This window comes from Macrobrachium nipponense, chromosome 27 (genome assembly GCF_015104395.2).
Source record: "Macrobrachium nipponense isolate FS-2020 chromosome 27, ASM1510439v2, whole genome shotgun sequence".
Lineage (NCBI taxonomy): Eukaryota > Metazoa > Arthropoda > Malacostraca > Decapoda > Palaemonidae > Macrobrachium > Macrobrachium nipponense.
The window spans coordinates 17,259,487-17,278,668 of record NC_087216.1 but is presented as its reverse complement, the minus strand read 5'-3'; the positions used below and the strand labels follow the sequence as shown (position 1 = coordinate 17,278,668).

The 19,182-nt window shown below is 37.8% G+C and overlaps 2 protein-coding genes and 1 pseudogene across 3 annotated transcripts; all 3 read right to left on the bottom strand.

Annotated features, from left to right (window-relative positions):
- Window positions 1–3,637: 3,637 nt before the first annotated feature.
- LOC135200870 (serum amyloid A-5 protein-like) lies at window positions 3,638–6,092 on the bottom strand. The gene is made up of 4 exons (XM_064229586.1): window positions 5,988–6,092; window positions 4,904–5,050; window positions 4,416–4,526; window positions 3,638–3,903 (listed from the first exon to the last, which is right to left on the bottom strand). Exons 2-4 carry the CDS (start codon window positions 5,047–5,049, stop codon window positions 3,765–3,767), a joined length of 396 nt encoding a protein of 131 aa, XP_064085656.1. The 5' UTR covers window position 5,050; window positions 5,988–6,092; the 3' UTR covers window positions 3,638–3,764.
- Window positions 6,093–7,655: 1,563 nt separating this feature from the next.
- LOC135200871 (serum amyloid A-5 protein-like) lies at window positions 7,656–9,848 on the bottom strand (annotated as a pseudogene).
- A 2,687-nt stretch (window positions 9,849–12,535) lies between these two features.
- Window positions 12,536–15,020, bottom strand: LOC135200869 (serum amyloid A-5 protein-like). Of its 2 annotated transcripts, XM_064229585.1 has the most exons (4): window positions 14,888–15,020; window positions 13,682–13,828; window positions 13,423–13,533; window positions 12,536–12,884 (listed from the first exon to the last, which is right to left on the bottom strand). In XM_064229585.1, exons 2-4 carry the CDS (start codon window positions 13,825–13,827, stop codon window positions 12,746–12,748), a joined length of 396 nt encoding a protein of 131 aa, XP_064085655.1. In that variant the 5' UTR covers window position 13,828; window positions 14,888–15,020; the 3' UTR covers window positions 12,536–12,745. The 2 variants fall into 2 exon arrangements, with proteins under 2 accessions (XP_064085655.1, XP_064085654.1); XM_064229584.1 differs by lacking the exon at window positions 14,888–15,020 and having other exon boundaries at window positions 13,682–13,912.
- Between the last annotated feature and the right edge of the window lie 4,162 nt (window positions 15,021–19,182).

Genomic DNA, 19,182 nt, shown 5'->3' with positions numbered 1-19,182 from the left:
ACCGAAGGGGAATTTTTAAGTTGATAACAATTTCGTCCCCCCATGGGATCGAACCACCGTCCAGGTGGACAGGGACGAAATCAGGACAGTCAGTGACGCTATCCAATCAGCCAACAGAGACGCTATAAGTTCATATCGATTCTGACCTTACAAATCACCCTCGATCTGGATGCTTTCGTAATTAGAATCGATATGAAACCCCGTCTACCATGTTGGCCAATTTGAGCGTTTGACAGAACGTAGCCTTTTGTTATGAATAATTATCAACATCGCAACCGTGATCCATTTATATATCAATTCAAGCTACAAATGCTCCTTTAATATCTAAATTCACTTTACCTCCCAAATGATATATTTTTCATATATGTACCGAAGGGGAATTTTTAAGTTGATAACAATTTCGTCCCCCCATGGGATCGAACCACCGTCCAGGTGGACGGGGACGAAATCAGGACAGTCAGTGACGCTATCCAATCAGCCAATTATTATCAACTTAAAAATTCCCCTTCGGTACATATATGAAAATATATCATTTGGGAGGTAAAGTGAATTTAGATATTAAAGGACATTTGTAGCTTGAATTGATATATAAATGGATCACGGTTCGATGTGATAATTATTCATAACAAAAGGCTACGTTCTGTCAAACGCTCAAATTGGCCAACATGGTAGACGGGGGTTTCATATCGATTCTAATTACGAAAGCATCCAGATCGAGGGTGATTTGTAAGGTCAGAATCGATATGAACTTATAGCGTCTCTGTTGGCTGATTTGGATAGCGTCACTGACTGTCCTGATTTCGTCCCCGTCCACCTGGACGGTGGTTCGATCCCATGGGGGGACGAAATTGTTATCAACTTAAAATTCCCCTTCGGTACATATATGAAAATATATCATTTGGGAGGTAAAGTGAATTTAGATATTAAAGGACATTTGTAGCTTGAATTGATATAAATAAAATGGATTCACGGTTGCGATGTGGATAATTATTCATATATATATATATATATATATATTATATATATATAGATATATATATAATATATATATATGTAAGGCCTAGGGTTTTTGATTAATAATATATTGTCCATGTGTTCCCGTGACCTATGGAATGTGGAGAACAGTGCACAGGTGGCGACCTGAGAGTAGCTGATCAATGAGTTTCTAGGGGATGGCGTGAGATAAAAATCCTTAGTTCTACAAGTCAATGTACGACAGTTTATGAACTCTTCTCAAAGTGCCATTGTGAAACTGGATGCAAGCTAGAAACGTGAGGCGCTAGCGAACTGTGTGTTCGTATGTGCGTGTGCGCCTCTTTCTGTTAAAAGTGTCATACCCAAGCCTATGGGGGGATTTTGACAAGAGGTCTTCAAGTCACAGGCAAGATGCCGTGGCATTCGCCAGGAGTTTTTTTGTTAACCAGTGTTTAAGTGTCCGGTTGTTTGGGTAAGTGTTGAAGTGCTTTAGCCAAAGGGATGGCTTGTTTGATATCTTGTAAGATGTTCCATTTTATTAACTTTGTCTTTAAACTTGTGTGTGTACTTACCGGGATGTGTTCTGTATCTTTGAAACAGATGGATCTGGAATGCCGGGGGGACAAAGAATTCCCAGAGGGGTGTAGACTTTTTTGGGTGACTAGACATTGTAGTGTTTTTTGTGTTAGTCTGTAAGACTGGATTACTTGATTGATTGGTTTATTTATTAGTTGTTAATAAACGTTAATGTTATGATGCAAAACTCTCTCATTTTCTTTATTACCTGTTAGAATGGAGAGAAAGAGGTGTGGAGAGCAGAGACGAGAGAGAGAGGGATTTGGGCCATTGACCGAGAGAGAGAGAGAGAGAGAAAGGTTTTGAGTAATGGGGTGTGTGGGTCTGCCTTCCGTTCGTGTCCACGCTTACCTTATGAATAATGGGGGGAGAATCCCCCAGTTACATATATATATATAATAATATATATAATAATATATATATAATATATATATATATATATATATATATATATATATATATATATATATTATATATATATATATACCCTCCTCCACAGGGCTTTTACTCTGTCATCTAATTGGCTGACCTTTCATGAAGAAATAACACTCTTTCAAACTATTTCAGGAACAACTGTTTTCCATCAAAAACTATTCTTCAGACAGTTAAATAATATGTTGAATAAGAAGATGACGCCACCCTCCTCTATATCACACTGTCCCTAAAATGAAATTTGTCCAGCGGAATTCCCCTACATACAAGATGACACTTTCAGGAAGAAATTTCTAACGATCATTCAAAAGTAATTACGGCCCTCAACCTGAAACTCATTACCGAAGAATCCCCGAACAGTTGGCTCACTCTTCAAGTTCAAAGACAAGCTCAGTCCTTTGTTTACATCCAACGTTATATATAAGTACAAGTGCCCCAGATGTAGTCAGGGGATATATGTCGGATGTACAAAGAGGCTGTTGCGAGTGCGCATTGATGCTCACAGAGGGGTCAGCTTCAGAACTGGGAGCAGATTGTCTAGCCCTGAACAATCTAATATCAAAAACCATTCATAAATATGTAAAACCTATATAGACAATAAAGATTTTTCAATAGTAGGACAGGTACAAAAAGGGAAAACGACTTAACAATACTGGAATCCATTATCATCAAATTCACCGTACCAACGTAAAAAAACTCCAAACGTCATCTACACAATTGTTTATTGCCTGATGGTCTTGTTGGGCTGTCTCTGCTGTATGTTTGTTATTGTTTTTTTTTTCTCTCTCTCTCTCTCTCTCGTCGTAACTCTATACGACTAGTATGTTTTTAACTTCCTTTTGGGTAGGTTGTCACCAGCCATTTGCTTGTTCTTTAAGTAAAAGTTTTTATTAATTATATTCTGAATGTTTTAATGTAATTATAATATGTAATTCGGATTTTATTAGTGTATTGATCGCCATGTTCGATTGTTTGCAGCCTGGAAAATGCAACTATGTGGGGGTTGTGAAACGTCGGCACATATTTTGATAAAATTCATAATGGAAGGATAGTGCCTTTCCCCCTGACCCGCTTGGATTATATATATATATATATATATATATATATATATATATATATATATATATATATATATATATATATTTATATATATATAATATATATATATATAATATATATAGTATATATATATATATATATATATATATATATTTATTGACATGGCGTTTCCTATACCACGCCATATCCAAAAAAGTTACGTAACGGATGGTATACATACACAAGCAATAGTCTCATGACTCAGAAGTATGGCAAGTTCAGTACTATCATTCTTTTTTTCACTGACTAAATTCAAGTCACGTTTATCTTAAGATGATTCTGGTACAATGCTTAGGATTTCTTCACCACTACCTGAGAGGTCAATGATCGATCACGTTCTACATTACTGACCGTAAAAGCTTCGGTGAATATGTTATATATATACTGTTTAGAGCTCAAACCGTCAAGATGAAGATCTTGTTGTAAGTTTTTTTATTTTTATAAATTTATTTCTTTGGAGAAATAAAAGGTTTAATGATTTATCTAATCATCTTTATTAGGCAAACATTAGTCAGTATAGGCTAATAGTAACAACAAATCCACTTGAAAAGTAACAGAAAATCTATAGTACCACTTTCTACTGCATGATTGTAATCTTGTGATTTGGAGAAAATCAGTGAATGACATCAGCAGTTAAACTGTTCTTTACAAACAGTTCTTCAAGGACTCCCAGAGCCACTCCTTCAGTACTGTGAAGGAAGTCCCTCAGGACGGTACACATTAGGATCTCCGCCACTTCGTCCCCAGTTGTTGGCCGCTTGGTCAGCAGCGCTGTCTGCTGGGTTTCCTCCGCGCCATTGGTCTACTGTCTCCCTTCCATTGCTGCAATAGAATATATTTCCTTTTTAATACATTGCCTAGATCCTTCATTTGCATTCTGGGATTAGATTTTAAATATTTTGCCCCTTGATTCAAACTTAACATCTTTGATTTTTTTCTAGATATCGTGAACTACTTAGATTCAGCCAGCCTTGCGCTGGCATGGGTCTAAGTAGTTCAAGATATCTATACTCGGTTTTTTTCCACCTGTCCACCAGCCTGTGGTGTTTGCGTATAGTAACACTGCATCCTGGGCTTTAGATAGTTGCATTCAGCTTACATTCAACAATAATAACAATATCCTTTTTCGAATATTAACGGTGTAAATTATTTAAACACTTTTCAGTTGCAAATGTACACCTAGATCGCAGTGTTACCATACACAAACACCACAGGCGGGTAGACAGATGGAAAAAAACAGAGTATAGAAACAAAAGTAGGTAGTTAGAGAGAGAGAGAGAGCTGCTGAGCACTTTTCAAGATATTATGAAGAATTTGAGCCTAAATTCACCAACCTGATAACTTCAGCTGCCCATGCACCTCCGGGTCCCCTCTGGGCAGCATCGTAGTTCCCTCTTGCATGGAAGTACTTGTCCGAGTTCTTCCAGTTGGCTTCTCTCATGTCGCTGTTCGGAGTTGGGATAATATTAAGATTAACTTCAGTGCAAGTTTATAATGGTTTTTCATTCGTAATCTTTATGAGTGACATATACAGGGTGTCCATAAAGTCCCAGTACCATTACAAGTATTTATAGCCGAGAATGGTACTGGAACTTTATGGTCGCCTTGTATAGAGATATGAAATTATGGCGGTTGGCACAGGAAAGGAAAGAGAAGGCCAAATCACTTGTTTTTTTCTATAAATTCGTTTCCTTCCGACTGGAACCATCTTCGTTGCTACAGAAAAAAAGACTAAATTTACATGTAGACCCTAATAAAGTGAAACAAATGAAATACAGTGTACCGAAGCTTCAATAAACAACAGCAAAGCCAGAACACTTACGTGTAGGCGCCGACCATATCTCCAGCCCCTTGGAACGCTTCCTTGACGAAGGTAAAAGGGCTGGTGATGGTGTCCCAGAAGTCTGGGAGTCCTTCAGCGTTGGCAGCAACGGCTGCTAGAACGACCACAGCACACAGCAGCTTCATCCTGCGCGGGGGGGGGGGAGGGGGGGTGACATATAGATTTTTTAAATGTAGTTTTTCTTAACTAGTCTCCCTACACATTTACAGTTGTCAAGAGATGTTTAAAAAATGAGACTAGTAGATTCACATCAGCCGGGCATTTGATGGCTAGGCCAATCCCTTACAACGCTCCTGATTGGCTGTTCATAAGCCAATCACAGGGCTGGAAACTCTTAGTCTCTCGAGAGAGTTCACATAGGTAGGATGTATGTTCCATCTCTCCTGAGGTACACGTCTGTCAGGTGAGGTGGAACATAAATCCTTCCTATGTGAACTCTCTCGAGAGACTGAGAGTTTCCAGTCCTGTGATTGGCTTCTCGACAGCCAATCAGGAGCGTCGTAATGCACGGCTGATGTGAATCTACTATAGTGTAAGCGATGAATAAAACCTAGACTCATAGACTCACAGGGTAGGCTTATGTAGATTTGGAATAAACTCTTGTCCTGTCCAACAAGTTATGCACTTCCATAAGATTATTGAGTTTTTTGTTGTTTATGTTTGATTATAACATGTTTTTGACATGCTGATGCCTTTCTTCGTGTAATATTAAAGTCTGCAAACAGTTTCTCGACCTTAGCGGGGTTCAAGGAGATGGTTTGCTCAACGTACAAAACGATGATAGAAATAAACGCTACTCCAGGCGATGTTTGTTCGTATAATTTACGATGTTCTGTAAAATCGAGCCTAAATTCGGAAAGGGGTGAAGTGGAAACACATGAAAAGAGCTATTTTTCAAAACATTCTACAAGTTTGTCGCGATTCTTCCGGCTAATGAAACAAGAAAAAGTTAAAGCAAATCAGCTACGACTGATGTAAAACTAGACCATAACATTCAAGTTGATTCAGACGCGACTTTACGTTTTAACTGACCAAGAGAACTTTTTTTGTGGATATTACGTACTTGCTCGGAGGACTGCAAACTGGTTTCTGATAATTTGCAGCTTTTGCAGCGGTCTTAAATAGTGCAGTTCTCTGGTTTCTGGTCTTAGGCCTAGTACGGTACTCTCTTTCCTCCCCGCCTCTCCTCACCCCATGCTCCCTCCACCCTCCCCCCAACCCCAATCCCGCGACACTTCACGGTGGATTCGTTTTTACGTTATCGGAATAATTAAGTCAACATCTCAGGCATTAAAAATGCAATGGGAGATTCCCTTTCTACGGAATATACTGGTTAAAAGTGGTTTTTGAGCATCGTACATTCGTACTACACCGCAGAAAGACGAGAGAGAGATCGGGTTTCCTCCCCGTGTGTCTAGCCCTGACTTGGCAACAGGAGCCACGCTTGTTGTCAGTCTTTTTCCATCTTCTCGCATCCTCAGCGTTCATCTTCGAGATTTTTAGATAACGTAACGATTCATAAAAAGGAAATTTTTTCCTTTTTTAGATAATTTTAGATAACGTAACGATTCATAAAAAAGGAAAAGATCAATTTTATACTGTCGACACTTGGGGAATCTTCGAGAGGCAAAGATCCCAAATCCCACCACAGTAGGAAAATGAGGCGGACGAGGGAAATTCACCAGGCAAATCGACCGCATCTCGTAATGCACAAAAAGAAGAAGATGCATGACGCTCATTCTTCCGGTCTCTGTGGGATATCCTACTTCATTGTCAAGAATTGCAAAGCATGCAGCTTTCCTCACTCATGCATAAGCAAGGAGGATTCGTCGAGCAAAGCAGTATGCAATTCAGGTTGTTAAAAAATGAGTTGGAATTGGATTACTTGCTTGAATTCCGTGGAAATCCATTTCATTTCACTGAAGTGTCCGTGAACTCGGCCTAAGGGAAAACGAGGTTAATTTGCTTGAGTGGTTTGATGATAGCCTATGGATTATTGACTGGTGTGCTCCAATTCTGAATGCCGGTGCAGTGCCTTCTGGAATACCATAGCCGTCTGGTGCAAGACACTGAATTAAGTTAATGGCTGAGAGTCGGTAGAAAAAAAGTCAACTAAAATGACTTCAGTCACTGTGGAGCTTGCTGATCTTGCTAGTCAGTAGGCCGATGAAAGGGGCAACGTAATGCTTAATCATAATCATGTAGAAAACAATAGACCCATTTCTCGAGACAGAGAAAGGTTACTTAATTAAAAGCCAATGTTCGAAAATCTCTCTCTAGGCTTGGAATCATAGCATAGTCTCTGTTGTTTGACTTGATGTTTGATTAGATAATTATGAGAAATAAAAAAATACTCTGTCTTGTCTATAATGATTTTCTGTATTCCAAAAGGAATGTCATATCCATCAAAGACAGACAAGTACAGAGTATTCTCTCCCAAGAGACTGGTAAGCATTCACAGACTACGATTCCAAGAGGTATTACAGATTCTGTATCGCTTGCTGTATTCTGTATTTCTAAAGAGGTCACACAGCCTTTCACGGGATTTTTTTTTTTTTTTACATTTAGCCACATTCCTTTGATATATCGACGTAGTTCGGAAGTCACGTAAAGCCGTTGGTCCCGTTGCTGAATAACCACTGGTAAAAACACCATACATACCTACCTTTGGGTATGTATGGTGTTATAGAGCACAATTGTTCGACGCTGGTCATTGAAAAGATTCCATAAGTTATATTTGAAAATATTTATTAGTTTAGCTATTCACATTTTATTAAATAAACTATGGGCACAACGTAACAACAGAAATAACAATATCTAAAGTAGCATTTGTTTCAGCCAGTCAGTAGCACCACCCGATGAAACACGAACACAAAATCAAAATCTGGTGACTCAACAGCATCAGCAATTTGAGCAGTTCACAGCCAAACCTTCATCTCCTAAGATCCAGAAGACTCCCTCAGTATTCCCTGGGGAGGCCCCTAGGACGAAACCTGTCAGGGTCGCCACCACCACGTCCCCCACTTGTTGGCTTCTTGGTCAGCAGCACTGGCTGCTGCGCTGCCTCCCTTCAACTGGTCAACTGATTCCCTGGCATTGCTGAAATGGCATGCCAACTTATGAATACAGTGTTCTATTTCTCTTTGCATTCCTAAGGTAGATTCCTGATAAGGCAACACTACACTCTGTTTTTTTCCATCTGTCCACCCGCCTGTGGTGTTTGTGTATGGTAACACTGCGTCCCGGTCTTTAGATAGTTACGCTATGTGTAAGTTTTAGGTAAATAAAAAGATATCTGGGTGTACATTTGCAACTGAAAAGTGTTTTAATAATTTACTGTATGTGAATTACACCGTTAATATTCGAAATAGGATATTGTTATCATTGTTGAATGTAAGCTGAATGTAACTATCTAAAGCCCGTGACGCAGTGTTACTATACACAACCACCACAGGCGGGTGGACAGATGGAAAAAACCTAGTATAGTTTCAAAACACTTTCTTTACTTTTAGACAACTTGGAAACTAGAAGGTTAGTAAACTATGGAATTCCACAGTAATATTTCATTTCTGTGCAGATACTACCACATGTCAGTTTATATGCATAAATTCCTTGCATCACTAACCTGATAACTTCAGCTGCCCATGCACCTCCAGGACCTCTCTTGGCAGCGTCGTAGTTCCCTCTTGCATGGAAGTACTTGTCCGAGTTCTTCCAGTTGGCTTCTCTCATGTCGCTGTTCAGGGTAGAAATGTAGGTCAGAAACAATTTTCTTTTACATTCACTACATGGAACACCATATTTGTTAATAACTGATGAATCTATATGGCTCAAATGGATAATTGACGTTCTTTTCCTTCTGGCAAATGCAGTGAAACCATAAAAAGTATGAACATTAAAGCCAGGCTTCTTACCCATACGCTCGAACCATATCTCTTGCGCCCTGGAAGGCTTCCCTGGCGAATGAAAAGAGCCCTGGGGCTCCTTCTGTGCTAGCAGTCACGGCTGCAAGAACCACCACCACAACAACGAGAACCTTCATTCTGAGGGACAAATAATATGCTTTATTCATAACTAATCCGTCAAGAGAAACCTAATTTAGAAAGTGAAGCAGATGAAAGAGCACAATGTTCAAAGGGAACACTTTACTGAATACTGAAGGGCCATACAGCAAGAAAAGGTTTGCAGAGAGACTAATGCAGAATATCCATAAGTTTTCTGCCACTCAAGACTAGGAATAAGATGTCACTGAGATGTTTATGCTTTTCACCTGCCAGTGTCAGCGGGACGAAGGACCATATCTAGCTCAGGCTGAAAAGGCAAAAGTATGATGGGGAAAGGTAAGAGAGTTGGAACGTGAACCCGATGACAGATCATAAGCCAAGGAAAGCAGGAAAGGAGAGATATTTAATATATAAAGCTCGTATATAAATCTTGATATCAAACACATCATGGACTATGAGTACTGTACCACGGAAACACATCATGGACTATGAGTACTGAACGCACGGTGTTGGAGAAATGTTGCAAACATAACTTTTGCTAAGTTTCTAACTTTTCATTGATTTATTCTAGTAAACGAAATGGGAAAAAGAAAAATATATAACCGAGATAGACATTAAAGCATATCAGTGTTGACTAGAAGGCAAAATGAAAGGGAAACAATGAGTGACTTTTCGATTAAAAAGTTAAATCCTAAATAAGGGTGGAAAAATGATAGGGTTTAAAAGTGAGGGAAACCAATTTTCTAGGCAAGAAGATAGGTTGCAAATGATTTCATCGTAAATCAACCTTTACCATTAAGACATTGAAGCGAAACATGTGAGACTGCATTAAGCTTCGGAATCAAACTATGCCTAACAAAACAAAAGACTGGAGAACGTAAGTCAGTTACACTTACTTGCTCTGAAGAACGACAACTGGTTTCTGTGCATGAACTCTGGTTTGCTGTGTTCTTAAATAGGACTGTGAGCTGACCTCTAGTGACATCTGGTGGTAAATTTACCAACTAAATTCCCCTCTCAACTCATCCCACTAACCTAAAAACCTGTTCTTGATCAATATAATTGTAACGTTGATCAACACATCTCAGAAACTGGAGGAGCTCTCTAGGATTTCCTTTCTTGCAATGAAATCATATTTTTAGGATATTTAGCAACTTGCTTTTTCCATTGATTCACTTAAATGAGATTTAGCAACGTTATTTTTCCATTGATTCACTTAAATGAGGTTTCTATTGTAACTGAAGTGAAGAAACGGGTGGATGGGGTGGCGGAAGAAAAAAGGTCTCTCGCTGCATCCTTCTCTCGGATGGAAACGTCCTTTGGATCCGGTTAACAAAATGAGACGTATGAAAACAAACTCGAGGAGAGTCGTGTCCACCGTGATTTCATTAAGCATAAACTTCTGGTAATAATTCAGAATTTTTCTTTTCCTGTTGAAGGTCTGTTAACGTGCAATAGGCCAAGAATAAATACGACGTAGGGTTCCCGATGGTTGGCAGTTTATTAGCCTTGGTTCCTTCCAGTAAACACCCCGTAGGAAGGTAGTGCCGTCAGTGGACCTCATGTGGTGCACTGTAGGTATTACTTAATGTTCTTTGCAGCGTCCCTTTGGCCCCTAGCTGCAACCCCTTTCGTTTCTTTACTGTTTATTCATATTCTCTCTCATCCATCTTGCTATCCACCCTCTCCTAACAATTGTTCCATAGTGCAACTGCAAGATTTTCCTCCTGTTGCACCTTGCAGGCCTTTCTCACGCAAAATTTCCATTTCAGCTCTGAATGACCTCATTGGTCCCAGATACAATAATGGATAGTTTCTGAGATTTCAATCACAGCTGATGAAGACTGTTTTCTGAGAAGCTTCGGTAAATTCAACGCATCTCACTGTACTTTGTGGCACTATATAAAGTTACGAAAAACGGAATTTGTTTTTATCTTTTATTTAAAAAATACACTTTAAGTCATTTTACAATACAATACATATACAATATATGTCATTTACTATGTACAGAATCGACGAATATAACGGAATTGGGTCTAAAAGTTGAGGACTGAAGAATAAGAACGCTCACCATATCTCTTTTTATGTTTATTTAGATTTTTCTGCCTAAAGTTTGGCCTAAGAGGAAAACTTCTAATACCAAAACGAAGGAACTAGGCAGCGTACTCAAAAGTTGGGATATTCTATTCCAGCGATACAAGGGAGACAGTAGACCAATGGCGTTATGGAGACCCAACAGCAAGTGTTGCTGACCATGAAGCCTACTGCTAGGGACGAGGCGGTGGAGATCCTAACAATTAACGTCTCGTTGGTCTTCGTTAAGTACCAAAGGCGTGGCTTCAAGAATCCTACAGGAATTTTTTGTAAAAAAAAAAAAAAAAAAAAAAAAAAAACAAAAAAAAAAAAAAAAAAAAAAAAAAAAAAAAAAAGGAGGGAAAAACAGTTCATGTGATTGATGGCATTCACTGATTTTCTCCAAAACACATTATGATGATGTATTGGGACGTAGTACGTACCATAGGTTTTCACATTGTACAATTTTCAGGAAGATTTTGTTACCATAAGCCTTTGCTGACCAGTGTTTATTAAGTAAATATGAACAGATAAACTAATAAACGTTTGGTCTGCCAAAGAAATAAAACAACTAAAAACTTACTTCCAATGACATTAAAATCTTGATCTTTCTAGGGATTCAAGTTCTTTACTGAACAATGCAATAGCCAGTATGTGAAGTATGTATGTATAAATGTGCACTCAGTTCATGCTGAATAAATCCTAAGCGTTCTTCCAGCAGCGCTTGAAGGAAAACGTGGCTTGAATTTAGTCAGCGAAAAATGAAAGACAATAATTAAATCTGCAATGCCTCTTAGTCATATGAGCCAATAATCAGTGTAGGTCTAGACCGTGGTGTACGTATGCCATCCGGTATGTATCTTTTGATGGCAAGACAAATGATTTTTTTCTCAAACTTCTGGCAGCTTTCGAGATGGAGATTCGCAGAACAGATTCTGTGCATCTTGGGTGAGAATGAATTACATACGGGGAATCCACAGCCATCTTGGAAACCCTCCGTTGTATTTTATTCTATATAGGCCTGTTGGACGTCAACAGACCTTCAACAGATAGGCGCAAACCCGAATAACCCAAAATTTAAGTGTATTTAAATTATGACGGCATAATGCTTTATGAGCTTATTTTCTATACGTCTTACAAGTTCATTGTATCTCTCCACACAGACTAACAATTACTATTGTTCCAATGGTATTACAAGTTCTTTATATATATATATATATATATATATATATATATATATATATATATATATATATATATATATATATATATCTAATAAAAGGATCCCATAAAAACGCCAAAATATAAAGTACTATATATCGGAGACTGCAGTCTTTCTCTTCAGGTAGATAACGAAGAGAGAGACAGCAGTAGTATTTTCTTTCTATATTTTGGAGTTATTATGGGCTCCTTTATTTTTACCAGTTATATATATATATATATATATATATATATATATATATATTGTTTCTAATTCACGTTTTCTAAAAAGGCCATTCAGTTTTGCACGGGTCATCAAAAAGTCTTGAAGCTATTTAAAACTTTTATTATTTTAAATATTCATGGTCACAACGTAACAGAAATAACAATATATAGCAAAAGAATTCATGAGAATGTAGTACTATACGTATAGTACTACTCTGAAACATGAGCACCAACTCTACGAACTCAAAGAAATCCCATTAAAGTCATCAATTCTTTGGGCAGTTCTTTGGAAAAACTTCAAGGGTCCTCGAATACTCCTTCAGTATTGTGAAGGAAGTCCGGCAGGGCGGTACTTGTTAGGATCTCCACCACCTCGTCCCCAATTGTTGGCTTCTTGGTCGGCGGCACTGGCTGCTGGGTCTCCACCACGCCATTGGTCTACTGTCTCCCTGGCATTGCTGAAATGGAATGTCACTTTATTAATTCACTGCTCTATTCTTCTTTGCGTCTCTAGGGTAGATTCCTGATCAGGCAACACCCGTTTCAAAACATTATTTCTCCTTTTAACCAACTTTTGTAAGTTGAAAGGTCAGTAAAGTATAGATTTCCACATGCAAGATTAAGGGATAATTCTTTTACACTAATATTTCATTGCTGTGTAGACACTATAGTAGATTCACATCAACCGTGCATTTGATATCTAGGCCAGTCCCTTACGACGCTCCTGATTGGCTGTTGATAAGCCAATGACAGGGCTGGAAAATCAGTCTCTCTCACACAGGCAGGATGTGTGTTCCACCTCTCCTGAACGTATCCCTCAGGAAGGGTGGAATATACATCCTGCTCTATGAACTCTCTCGAGAGACTGAGAGTTTCCACCCTGTGATTGGCCTATCAGGAGCGTCGTAAGGGCCTGGCCTAGACATCACATGCACGGTTGATGTGAATCTACTACAGTACATAATTTATATTTCCAACTTTCTTTCCATCACTAACCTGATAACCTCAGCTGCCCAGGCACCTCCGGGTCCCCTCTGGGCAGCGTCGTGGTTCCCTCTTGCATGGAAGTACTTGTCTGAGTTCTTCCAGTTGGCTTCTCTCATGTCGCTGTTCAGGGTAGAAATGCAGAATATCAGTGGAAGCTTAGAAACATCTTTCTCATTCAGCCACTTCGAAGAGGACATAAAACATGCAAAAACTGAAGATTTTTATAATGAAGACATAATAGAAAGCACACCAAAGCCAGACATCTTACCCATAAGCTCCGGCCATATCTCCTGCGCCCTGGACAGCTTCCTTAGCGAAACTGAAGGGTTTGGTGATGGTGTCCCAGAAACCTGGGGCGCCCTCAGTGCCGGCAGCGACGGCTGCAAGAACAACCACAGCAACGAGAAGCTTCATTCTGTGGGGGAAGCAATAGGGATAATCCATCATGAGAAAGCTAATTTAGCAAGTGAAGAAGCTGACATTGCGCAAAGTTAAAGGGGAAGGATTGTCCGAACCCTGAATGGCCCAATATCGAAAGAACGATTGTGGAAACTAATTCTGAATATCATTGAGTTTTCTGCCTCTCAACCCCACCCCCGAAATGTTTAAATTCAGAATATCATTGAGTTTTCTACCTCTCAAAACCAAAAAAAAAAAAAAATGTGTAACTTCAGAATATCATTGAGTTTTCTACGTCTCAAAACCAAAAACGTGTAAATTCAGAATATAATTGAGTTTTCTGCCTCTCAAGACGAAATAAATATGTAAATTCAGAATATCATTGAATTTTCTACGTCTCAAAACCAAAAAAAGTTATGTCATTGGCCTGCTGTGAGGATCTATAGGTTTCGAACATAGGTTGATCGACTTCAACAAGCTGGCATCACATTAAGGGAAAGAGATATTAGCCTAGAGTGGTATTAAAAGGTTAAAGTGATATCTGAAATAAAGTTATGGAGATGAACTGCGCATAGACGAGCTACTCAGCTGATCGGATGATGCAATACAAACAGCATTAGTAATAATTAATAATATGAAAGACTTGTCCGAACCTCTTCATGTCAAATATGGCATGGGCAATAAACAGTTTGACACGTTGTTAGAGAACTGTTTTAAACAAAACTTTGCAGACAGTTTCATAAGTTATTTTGGTCTGGGTTAAGTGGAAAGAAGGAAAAAATAATAATTGAAGTAGTCAGTATATCAAATTAACGTTAACTCAAAGGGAAGATGAGATGAAATATAAATAGCGCATAACTTTTAAAGTAAATTTTCTTCATTCATAAAAATCTGGAGATAAACTTGAGTCAGGAAGATCAACTTTTCAAGTTATTTCACCACAAGTTTGCCTTACTAATTATTAAAGCAAGAAACGTTCATAAAAATCTTGTGAGACCAAGTAAACTAAAACTTGAGGCCAAACTATACATAACGTTATACCTGAAATGAAGAACTAAGAGTCAATTGCACCTACTTGTTCTGAAGAAAACCAACTGGCTATTGCGCTGCAACTCTGGATTGCTGATCTTAAATATAGGCCCGTGCCGTAACCGCTGCCATCTGGCGGCAAAGTCGGTAACTATATATCCCTCTCCCTCCCCCTCCCCTCCACTCCACTCTACTCTCCATCCCCATGCTATATCACGTTCTTGATAATCACTCCCGTACATTGCTTTACACGCCTCTGTAAGAACTCCCCGGGATTTCCTCTCTTCGCATAACAAACCGCTTGATATCACTGGAATTCCTTGCAATGAAATCATGATTTTGCAATATTTTGTCAACATTTCTTTCTATGATTCGTTTGAATGACGTTCTGTTGTCACTGGACTGTGGATTGAGAAGTTGGTAGGAGGGGATAGGGGTGGTTGTCGGGGTGGGCCGTTGAGTAAACTACTGTTTTTCACTGTTTCCTTCTCTCCGTGGAAACTTCGCTTGGTAAGATCAGCCTCTCCTATCTTCCTTCTCTTTCCCTGTCTAATCGTTCTCTCCCTCTCCCTTTGTTTCAGATGTTAATTACAATATATTCTAATAACGTAAGATCAAATTATGCTGCTGTCGAGACTTGGGAATCTCCATGATTTAAAGAATTGAAGTCCCCCCCCCTGCAGTTGGAAACTTTGGCGGATGACGGGAATCCCCGAGTTGATTTACCAAGTCTCGTAACACACGAAAGAAGAAGAAGAAGAGAGATTAAGACGGGGGATGTCCTTAGATAATACATAAAGTGAGTGATGCATGCCTTACCGTGCATCCTGCCATTGTGGGGATATACGTATACCCTAAGAATACACTCCATTATTATATACAACCTCCTTTACTGATGCATCAACATTTAGACCGATATATATAGTTTCTCTTACTCGGGGAGTAAGCTTACAAACTACTTTGTTGTTGTTGTTGTTATTTGTGGGTGGGGTTGGAAAGGCCTAAAAAAAGTCTGAAAAAGATGTTTGGCGTTGAGTTAAAGATACAGGAATTTTAGGAATGGATATTTATGATTTATTCATTAGAATGAAAATGTAGAGAATAAATAGTGTGCATGTTAAACAGTACAAAACAATTACTTCTAATACAATATAGCCTATTTTTTATTATGATTTTCGTTGGTGAAACGAGGCTCTATTTGACCGAAGATTTTAGCATGCGCCTCGAGTAAGTTGGAGATCGGATCATGCCTTGTTTAGGTATAATTTTCTTTATTCTCTTAGTCATAATAAGATGGGGGGTGGTGGGGAGCGTTCAGCACTTTCAGAATTCCAAAGTATTAGCAGAACCTATCCGAAACCATACCTATCTGGTGACTGGAATCATTCCAAGGCAATATGATCAGTCTATGACTTGGTGGTCTTGCTTAGTCAATGGCCGATGGAAGGGGCAACCTAACGCCCTTATCTTGCCCAGACCCACTGCAAACAAGGAAAAGAAGGAAGTAGTAAGAAGATCAGTGGGGCTTAGACCCCTGAAGAAGCAGTGAAGCCGCTTCGCAAGAAAGGGAAGGTTGTAGGAACTAAGAGCTGTTGTGTTGATTACTTTCGATGCACTCAGGTTCGGATTCCACGGAGACCAGTTGACTCATCTGAAGTGAAGCTAGGAAAACCAATAAGAGATTTATTTAGAAAAAAAATTTTCCAGTGACATTTCAGCCAACAATAACTAAAACTTTACAGTAAAATCTTTTGTCTTTATCATGTTTTCAAGTACCTGGGTAATTAGCTTCATACACACACACACACATATATATATATATATATATATACATATATATATGTATATATATGTTATATATATATATATATATATATATATATATATATATGTGTGTATATATATATATTACATATATAGATACTTTTAGGGTACAATTTTTTTACGGATGCAACATTCATTGAATAGAATGGCTTTTTCATTCTTAACCAGCTTGTTTTTTTATATTGCTTCATATCTTCTAATTATTTTCTTCACTTCATATTTAGGTTACTAATGGACACAGTCAGGTAATGGGGTTCTTCCATTGAATCCAGTATTATACACATGACAAATGTTTCGTCAACCTGTACCTATTGACGTTATCAAGCGTACTAATACAAATTTGTGTTCGTACGCTTGTTAACGTCAATACGTATAGGTTGACGAAACAGCTGTCGCGTGTATAAATACTGGAGTAAATGGAAGAACCAGATACCTGACTGTGTCCATTAGTAACTTAAACAGTGAAGTGACGAAAATAATGAGAAAATATGAAGCAATATAAAAAAGCTGGTTAACAATGAAAAAGCCATATATATATATATATATATATATATATATATATATATATATATATATATATATATATATATATATATATGTGTGTGGTGTGTGTGTGTGTGTATGTATGTAAGTATGTATGTATGTATGTATGTATATATATATATATATATATATATATATATATATATATATATATATATATATACATACATACATACATACATATCTCGTTGTGGGATGAGACCACTAACCCCATGCTCTGTATCCCTCCACAATTGAGTAATCAACGTGTATTCTACTTAGGTCATATTTCGTGAGATCATACTCAAGTCTGCTAGCTCTACTTCAAGGGCAACCACTTCAATAAAAAGCCAATGTTTGTCAAGGATATGAAAGCCATAAGTATCGAAGGTGTAAACATGAATGCAATTCCTGATGACACTACAATGTCACACTTTTTTTATTATCTTTTATTAGAAAAATATTACATTTCATTTACATAATAAGTAAGATACTACCAAAATATTACAAAATTATATACCTACAATATTTACAAATTATTATGGAATAGAAAAAAAAAACTAGAAATCAAAATCAATAAACTTTTTACTAAATACATTATTGTAATTTTCGCTTTATTATATAAGTTTCATAATAACCACCTGTCATTATATAGATTATTTTTCACAAAGGCACACGTTTCTTCTTTTCTGTATTTGTTTTTCTCACTAATACAAACAGCATATATATATATATTTATAAATATATATATATATATATATATATATATATATATATATATATCTCCAACTATCATTATTATAGCACCATTTTGGTCTTTATTTTCCAGTATTATATCTAAAATTGAACATGATGGTATTCAAGAATATATTTCTGTTAGTCTCACAACAAAAACATAGCCACACTTGGTAAGGAAACTATCAGGGTTTCTAAGGCAGTTTACCAGGCATAAACTGTGAGACATTGAATCTGGAGCGTGGACTTTAGCGTTCATGAACACAGCTAGAGATGTGGAGACTGGGTGCGGATGCATCAGGACCACTTAAGACCAGATGGAAAGATGGAGGATTTTACTGATAATATGCATATGATACCCTCTCATTTAGAGGGAGCTAGGAAGGAGGTAACACTGCTCTAGGACAGGTAATCCAAAAGCACTGTTCTTGTATGAGCTGGTATTCATACAAGATATACTGCAAAAATAAAACGCGATTCTCGACTTGGAAAAAGTTAACATTGTGCCTAGGAGCAAAGCAGAAAACTGATTTAGACGTAAGGTGCTTTCCTGTCTGATTTTTTAGTGTCAGATTGAAAGGGAATATCCTGATACATTGCCCGTGAGTGTTTAAAGTTATAGTTACGTAGTTTAAGGGTAAAAATGATAAACTACAACTTGCAATTATTAACAGCTTTATTACCATCAACAACAATGCTGCTAAGAATATTGACTTGATGCTGTGCAAGGAAGGAAAATATTACTGATGCAATTATAAATAAAAGCATTCATAATTTTGTGCAATGAAGACGTGTTTCCATGCTGACGGAGTATAATATGGGGTTCGCAAAGACTTCGGGTTTCTCAGCCTCAATACTCTCCAAAAACAAGGCATCAGTTTCACTGAAGGGTTCCCACTACTTATCTTTATTCAGCCAGAAAAATACAGTATTGATGGTGTAGTATAGTTTCTTATCTTTGACTTGATGTTTGCCCTGGAACAAAAGCTCTTTTCTTGCTCACAGTGAAACAATGTTCCCAAAGTAATGTCGTATCCATGACAAACAAGAGTTGAGTTGTCACTTCCTTACAGCCTGGTAAACATAGTTAGTTATTTTATTTACAAAAAATATTCAATTATTTGTACAAATTTGACCAAAAAGAGACATAATACAAAATAAACAGCGTGGACAGCAATCTCCTCTGTTCTTGCAAAGAAAAAATACAACATCAAGAAAAATACAACTTCAAGCGCAAAAAACATAAGCCCATAAGACTGC

Coding starts and splice junctions, on each gene's coding strand:
- LOC135200869 (XM_064229584.1), bottom strand. CDS start 13,860: ATGATGGATTATCCCTATTGCTTCCCCCACAGAATGAAGCTTCTCGTT. Junction 13,534..13,681: donor GATATGGCCGGAGCTTATGG/GTAAGATGTCTG, acceptor TACCCTGAACAG/CGACATGAGAGAAGCCAACT. Junction 12,885..13,422: donor TGGGCAGCTGAGGTTATCAG/GTTAGTGATGGA, acceptor ATTCCATTTCAG/CAATGCCAGGGAGACAGTAG.
- LOC135200870 (XM_064229586.1), bottom strand. CDS start 5,049: ATGAAGCTGCTGTGTGCTGTGGTCGTTCTAGCAGCCGTTGCTGCCAAC. Junction 4,527..4,903: donor GATATGGTCGGCGCCTACAC/GTAAGTGTTCTG, acceptor AACTCCGAACAG/CGACATGAGAGAAGCCAACT. Junction 3,904..4,415: donor TGGGCAGCTGAAGTTATCAG/GTTGGTGAATTT, acceptor ATTCTATTGCAG/CAATGGAAGGGAGACAGTAG.